The sequence below is a fragment of the Caenorhabditis briggsae genome, assembly GCF_000004555.2.
Source record: "Caenorhabditis briggsae complete genome, chrII, whole genome shotgun sequence".
Lineage (NCBI taxonomy): Eukaryota > Metazoa > Nematoda > Chromadorea > Rhabditida > Rhabditidae > Caenorhabditis > Caenorhabditis briggsae.
Genome location: NC_013486.2, coordinates 14,811,138 through 14,819,046, shown reverse-complemented (window position 1 = coordinate 14,819,046; position 7,909 = coordinate 14,811,138). Strand labels below are relative to the sequence as shown.

Sequence of the window (7,909 nt, the reverse complement as noted above, 5' to 3'; positions counted from 1 at the left end):
GCCAAACTCAGACGTGTTTATACACATTCTGAAGCCTTGGGGTTGTATAGTTCAAAACTGAAAACAAAATTCAGTTTGGACAAGTTTGGACCAAGTTATGATCAATTTTCAGAAAACCTACATTTTTCGAAACGTGCCGAAATTAAGATCAATCGTCGTTTTTTTTTAAGCGAAAGTAGTTGTATCCTTTTCAAAACATTACTAGCTTTAAAATAAATATAAACAAGCCTAGGTTTGGCGCAACTCGAATTTCGACCTCTTCGGCCTTTCGGCCGCGGTCGAAATCCAAAGTTTTCCAAATCTTGTCCTGTTTATACTCATTTTATAGCTCTTAACCTGCAAAACGTGAATGTTTGAACTAAAACTGGATATGTCAATTTTGAACCAAGTTATGGTCAATTTTCAGAAATCCAACACTTTTTTTAAATAGCCCGAAATTAGGCACATGTGGCTTTGACTGATAAAAAAATGGTTCTTATCGGCTTCAAAACGTTAAGATCTTTAAAATGAGTATGAACAAGTCTAGGGTCTGAAAGTTTTGGATTTTGGCCCAATTTGGTCGAAGCGGTCGAAGCGGTCGAAGAGGGCCGAAATTCAAGCTGCGCGACACCTAGGCTTGTTTATATTCATTTTGAAGCTTGTGAGATGGCAAACACAAATTCACTAACTAAAACTTGATCAACTCAAAATTGGGCGGGTTACTGTAGTTTCAGACTTCAAAACAGCAAAAAATCTTTTATGGACCATAACTAGGCTCAAAATGGTCCGTTTTTCCCCAAATTTTTTGAATTTCGTCTAGGATTTTTCTGAGAAACTCAAAACTTACATTGATCATGTGATCATTCCACTCTTGTTGCGCCATGTACTGTGGAAGCACCGGGAAGACACGAAGGAGATGGACAAAGCCATAGTGGGCGGACGGGCGGAAGCCCAACTCGTGCAAACGGTGCAAATCGTCAGTGTCGGTGATTCCGAGACGTTTGCACTCCGCGATGAGCAATTTTCGGTATTGGACGCGTTCGCTAGCGTAGAACAAGGAGCTGGAAGAGTTTTCTGTGATTTTTCCAAAAAAAAATGTTTTTTTGAATTTTTCAAATCTGCCTTTTTGGGCCTAAATGATTTCAGTCCTGATTTCAAAAAAATTTCCCCAAAAAAAACCAACGCACCAGATGTGAGCATTGAAATAGTCCTGAATCGAGCGAGCGGCAAGGACAAAAACCGCTTCTGGAAGCTTCGCCTCACTGTAATTCTCCTTGGACGACACAACAATTTCATTCCACTTTTCGCTCTTCTCATCGTATCCCGGTGAGCACACTTGGCTGATGTACTGAAAAAATAGCGATTTTCAGAGTTTAAAATGAATCTAAGTGGATTTTGAGTTGAAAATTCGGGAAAAGCACAAAAAACTGATCTAGAAAACTTTTTGGAAAGATCAAATCCCTCAAAATACGGGAGTTGTACCAATGGAAGAGATTTGGGGAAAGTTAGGCCATTATCAGAAATCAGCCCCAGAGCCATTTTTAGGGTTTTCTTGGCGCTTGGATACATTTTCTAAAAAATGTTGGTCACTTTTGATATTCTAGAAGGTCCAGGATGGTTTTTAGGGTCGTGGCCGAGGTTTTGGAAAAGTTAGGCCACCACTAGAAAATCGCTCAAAAACGAACGTCTAGGGTTATTTTTGGTGCTAAGCTCAAATTTTGACATTTCTATAGCGTTTTTGAAGTTTTTAAGGGTCCACAGTTGTTTTTGGGGTGGTGGCCGAACTTTTTCAAAATTTGGTTTTCTAGGCCATGTGTCAAAAATAGTTTTTCGGGCCATTTTTTGGTGGTTAAATCGAATTTCGCAACTAGAAATGATGTTTGCAACTCTGAATTCGTAAAAAAACGAGTTTTGGCATAGTGGCCGAGTTTTTGCAAAAGTTAGGCCACCAACAGAAAATCGCAAAAACACTGATTTTTAGATCATTTTTGATGCTCAAATTAAATTTCAAGCATATTCTGGCCGTTTTTGGCATTCCAAGGGGTCCTGGGAAGTAATTTTTGGGGTGGTGGCCTAACTTTTTCAAGAAATTGGTTTTCTCGGCCATGAGTGAAAAATTGGTTCCTAGGACCATTTTTCGGTGGTTAGATTGAATTTTGCTATCAGAAATGATGTTCACAAGTTTTAATTAGTTGGAAAACAATTTTTAGCACGGTGGCCGAGGTTTTGCAAAAGTTAGGCCACCACTTGAAAATCGCTCAAAACCAGATTTTCGGAGTTCTTGGTGGTGCCAAGATCGAATTTTAACCCTTTAAAAGAATTTTTTGAAGTTTTACAAAGGTCCAGAGCCATTTTGAGAGTGATGGCCTAACTTTTTTACAATTTTGATTTTCTAGGCCATTGGTGGAAAATGGGCTTTTTTGGCTGTAAAATTGATTTTAGGCCGAATTTTATCGGGGAATTTGAATTTCCAGCTTTTAAAGTTGTTCTAAGTAAAATTTGAGAGCCCCAGGGCGGTTTTGGAGTGGTGGCCGAGTTTTTGGAAAATTCTAGGCCACGGGGCCAAATTTGTCAATTTTGACCAAAAAAATAAGGTTTCTAGGCTAGAATTCTGTGAATTTTTGGATTTTTTAGCTTAAAATCGCTGGTTTTGACTCGGAAATCCAGAAATTTCCAAAATCTTCGGAATCTAAAAATTGGCCTATTTGACCCACTTTTCGGATCATTTTCACTCAATTTTCAAGATTTTTTGCACATTTTTTCTGCCAAAAAAACTCACATCCTCCAAAATCTTATCAATCGTTGTGTCGACCGGCAAACGTGCCTCATATCCATATCCAATGATCGTGTAGTCCTCACCAAGGCATTTGCTAAGACGTTGAGGGATCGGAATCTCGATTTCTTCCGATGTGACCGCTTGGGTGGGAAGTGACTGATGACGTGGCAGCAGGACAGGCTTAGTGGCCTCTTGAGCCGCCTTCTGGGACGTGTGGACCTTCTTCGGGGGCTCTGGAGCCTGGAATTTGGGCTTGGGCTCTTCTTTGGGCTCCTCTTCTGACTCATCCACCTCCATTGGCTCCTCATCTTCAGCTTCCGATTCCTCAGATTCTTGAGATTGTTCAGCCTTCTTGGGGGCAACTTTTTTGGCGGAAGGAGCAGCCTTCTTCTTGGAGATCGGCGTTGATTTTGAAACTTTTGCCACTGGAGTCTTTTTGGCCGAGGTTGAGGCAGCTGCTGGCGTCTTTGTTGGCGCAACTGGCGTCTTTGGAGTCTTGGCCGCGACCGCGGCCGCGGGTTTTGCGGTCACAGTTGGTGTCTTAGCCCTTGGGGCAGCCTTTGGAGTGGCTTTGGCCTTTGGAGTAGCTGCTTTCGGCGTGGATCCGCCCATTTTTGCCTGGTACTCCTCTACAGTACCCTTGAATAGCTCTCCATCTTCGCTCCCAACTTTGACTGCCACGTCGTATCTCGAATTCCAGCCATCAAAATGGACAATATAGCACTCGACACCTTTCTTCTGGGTGATATTGATCACTTTGGATTTGTAGGGGGTGCCTTTGGAGACGCACACACAGACCTCGCCTTTTGAGAACTTTGGAGTGGGTGGAGCCATAATCTGGAATAATTTTCATATTTAGTGGAAAAAATGGACCTAGGGGCCAGGAAAAAACGAGAAGAAAAGATGAAAAACAAGCGAATTGAAGAGAGGCGGAAAAGGTGGTAAATTTTTGAGGGTAAATTCAATTTTTCCTGACTTTCCGTTCATTTTTGAAGGATTTCAACTAAAAATTCGAGTTTCTCATCAAAAACTGTCCTTAGATACTTTTTTCGGTAGCACGAAAGCTCAAAAATAAACGAGTTGTACCAATGGAAGAGTTTTTGAAAAAGTTAGGCCCCCATCAGAAAACATCTCTAGAATCATTTTTAGGGCTTTCTAGATGCTCGAATAACTTTTCTAGGGGATTTCAGTCGTTTTTCACGTTCTTGGAGATCCAGGATAGATTTTAGGGCCGTGGCCGAGTTTTTGAAAAAGTTAGGCCATGTTCAGAAAACAGCCCCGGAGCCATTTTTAGGGAATTTTGAAAAAAAAGCCGCCATCAGAAAAAAAAGCCACCATCAAAAAATAGAGTCATTTTTGAAGTTTCCTTGAAGCGTAGGTAATTTTTCTAGCATAGTTTGGCCGTTTTTGACATTCTAGAATGTCCAGGAGGGTTTTTAGGGTGGTGGCCGAGTTTTTGAAAAAGTTAGGCCACCACTAGAAAATCGCTCAAAAACGAACGTCTAGGGTTATTTTTGGTGCTAAGCTCAAATTTTGACATTTCTATAGCGTTTTTGAAGTTTTTAAGGGTCCACAGTTGTTTTTGGGGTGGTGGCCGAACTTTTTCAAAATTTGGTTTTCTAGGCCATGTGTCAAAAATAGTTTTTCGGGCCATTTTTTGGTGGTTAAATCGAATTTCGCAACTGAAAATGATGTTTGCAACTCTGAATCCGTTAAAAAACGAGTTTTGGCATAGTGGCCGAGTTTTTGCAAAAGTTAGGCCACCAACAGAAAATCGCAAAAACACTGATTTTCGGGTCATTTATTATGTAGGCCATGTGCAGAAAAATGGCTCCCGGGACTATTTTTTGGCAAGTCTCAAAGGGCGAGTTTCAGAAAAAGTTGTTTTCAGACATTTTCAGTTTTTCAGAAAACGAGCAAAAAACGGATCAAAAAGATTCCAAAAAAAAAAGAGGAAAAAGGCAAAAAAAAGGAGAGAACAAGACAAAAAATCTATATTTTTAAAAATCAAACCAACAGTCAGAAGAATAGATCAAAAATCGAATTTATTGATTTTGGCGCCAAAATTTTTCAAAAAATTGGGAAAAAAATTTCCTGATTTTTTTTCTCCAAATTTGTGTTAAGACTAATTCCACTATGTTGATTCTGAATTTGCAATCAAAACTGATCTAGCGTTCGCCTGGAATGAGTTATAGCACCTCAAAGTTGAAAAATTTGGAGTCTCTTTAGGTAGGGGTTTAGTGTAGGGGTCATCACATTTCAAAAATTTGACATTTTTGAAAAATTCAAAAAACTGAAATTTAGTCCCTGAAATTCTCTACAAAATATCATAAAATTTGACTAGTTTTGAAAATTGTGAGTTGTGCATAAACGTCATTAAAGGTAGATGACTTGACGCCTCCAGAGTTTCAAGGCCCTAGGATCAGCTACAGTACCATAACTTCCTTCAAAATTAAAGTTTTCGAAAAATTCAAAAAATTTAATGTAGTCCTTGGGGTTCTCTACAAAATTACTAATAATTCACTTGACATCTTCTCTAGGAATTTCTAATGAGACTCCTTCGAAAAAGTTGATTCCAAAATCACCAAATCCTACACTCCTATCTTCAAAGGATCATAACTCAGTTCACAATAAAGCTAGCGAAATTTTAATTACATTTTTGGAATTCTCAAGATCCATTTGACTGGAAAATTATAAAGTTAAAATTGAGGTTTTCTGGAAATTCGGGTCATCTGGGGTGCTAAAAAACATCTGGGGGTTTCGTGATTTTTTTTTCGGGTTTCTGGCGAAGAAAACGTCTGCAAAGCTATCTTTTAGGTTTTACTGTGCGCTCACGTAGCTTTTCTAGGTATTTAGGTCGTTTTTGACATTTCAGGAGGTCCGGTGTGCTTTTTAAGGAAGTGGCCGAGGTTTTGAAAAAGTTAGGCCATCACTCCACAAATCGCTAAAAACGCAGATTTTGAAGTGGTTTTTCATGCTGAAATTGAATTTCAGCACTTCAAAATCGTTTTCTTAAGTTTTTAGGGGCCCAGAGCCATTTTGGGAGTGGTGGCCGAGGTTTTGCAAAAGTTAGGCCACCACTGGAAAATCGCGGTTTTTAGAGCTAAAATGTAATCTAAGTGTTTCTAGACTAATTCAACTACGCTGATTCCGAATTTGTTATCAAAATTGCTCTAATGTTCCACCAGAAACGAGTTATAATGTTCAGGAAATTTAGAAGTTTGAGAGCTGCCGCAAAAAGGGCCATAACTTTCTTAAAAATCAAAGTTTTCAAATGATTCAGAAAATATCAAATAGCTCTTGAAATTCTCTTCAAAGTGATATAAATTTTGACAAAACTCAAAAATTATGAATTCGGATTAGAAGTCATTAAAAATAGGTGCTAAACTAGCTTCGACTATTCCGGGGTTACTGTCCCTTAAAGGACCATAACTTCCTTCAAAATTGAATTTTTTCCAAAATTCAAAAACCCAAATATAGAACTTAAAATTTTCTACAAAACTATATATAATTTAGCTAGATTCCACTTTAGAAACTTTAAATTAGACTCCACCCAAAAAATGTACTCCAAAAAGCTCCTCTCCTATCTTTAAAGGCTCATAACTCAGTTTGCAAGAAAGCTAGCAGAATTTAGATTGCATTTTTGGAATCCTCAAAGTCCATCTAGCCAGAAAATCAATAAATCAAAAAATGTTTCTGGTGAAAATTGGGTCATCGGGTCATCTGGGGTGCTAAAAATCATCTGGGGGTTTCGTGATTTTTTTTCGGGTTTTTGGCGCTCAAACAGGGGGTTTTTTTGTCAAAAGGAGATGGGGGAAGAAGAGACAACTACAGTATTCTGAGTCTGACCAGAAAACTCAAGAAAGACTGGAAAAGAAGAAAACGCATGCAAAGACACCAGAGAGCGAGAGACTGATTGAGAGAGAGAGAGAGGATGAAGAGAAGAGACGAAAAACATATCTGGACCATTCGCACAGACATCTGTGTTTTACAGGCAGCTAGGTGAGTGTCCCCTGGTCATAATGAGTGACGTCACTTGTGTAGAGAAGTCGAGAGAGGCAGAAAGAAGGAGAGACGCAGAGAAAGTTGGAAGGGGGGGGGGGTGGGAAGAGGGGTCACCATCTGGCACCACAATCGATGCCACGTCATCTTTTATGGTTCACGAGTTATGAGGAAAAGGGGGGGTGTGCGGTCGAGCGCACTTGCTTTAGAAAATTATGAATAGGTTTTTTTTATGGGTCAAAAATAATAGATTTTTCGGGACTTTGGAATTATTGGTTTTTTTGGAATATTCAGATTTTTTTTTTGAAATTTTTGGTGTTTTTTCGAAATTCAAAAAAATTCCAAAAATGCAAAATTCAAAAAAAAAAATTTGATTTTTTTCCAAAATTTGTAAATTCTGAAAATTTCAGAAAAATACAATTATCCTCCGCATTTCGAAAATTTGGGAATTTTCAAAATTTGAAAAATTTAAAAATCCTTTAAAAAAATCAAAAACCCAAAAGTGTCGAAACAAATTTTGAATTAAAATTATTCAAAATTCCGAAAAAATTGAATTTCAAGTTTCTTAGAAAATAACTAAACAGTCCAAAAAACCAAAGATTTTAAGAAATTACCAATTTGTCCAAAACTCCAAAATTGCACTCAAAAATAAGACATTTTGAGTTCAAAATATCAAAAAAAGCTATTTTCTAAAGTTTTTCAATTTTTCGGAAAATTTTCCTCATAATACGAAAAAACCAAATTTCGAAATTTCTCCCTAACGAAAAAAAAACCAAATCATAACAGAATAATACCAATCGATACAATTTGAATCATAAGAGAGTCTTGTTTTTCAAATGTGTCATTAGGTCCGCAATACACCACGACGCACAATTGCGGACATAACACAAAAAAGAGTGTAGGGTAGCCCCGTGAGTGGCCGCTAGGACGTATAAAAGTGAGAAGAGAGAGGCGAGAGAGTGTTGGGGGCAGAGGAGGGTTGTTAGAGAAATGGGGGTATGTGTACACATAGGGTGAGAGTGTGTGGAAAGTGAGGAGGGTGGGTTAGAGAGAAAGAGGAAGAAGAGAAATGGGCAGTTGGTTGAATTTCTGAATTTCTGAAGAAACTGACAAAAAACATCACAATAATCTATCTACTGTACGCCTCAAAAA

At 38.5% G+C, this 7,909-nt stretch overlaps 1 protein-coding gene across 1 annotated transcript in view; it reads right to left on the bottom strand.

Annotated features, from left to right (window-relative positions):
* Positions 1–3,589, bottom strand: part of CBG21443 — a gene marked incomplete at both ends in the record, with an annotated part of 5,143 nt that extends 1,554 nt beyond the window's left edge. Inside the window, 3 exons of the mRNA XM_002648956.1 lie at positions 827–1,040; positions 1,167–1,327; positions 2,759–3,589. Of these exons, the coding sequence (XP_002649002.1) occupies positions 827–1,040; positions 1,167–1,327; positions 2,759–3,589 (1,206 nt within the window). The remainder of the gene's footprint in view (positions 1–826; positions 1,041–1,166; positions 1,328–2,758) is intronic.
* Positions 3,590–7,909: the final 4,320 nt, after the last annotated feature.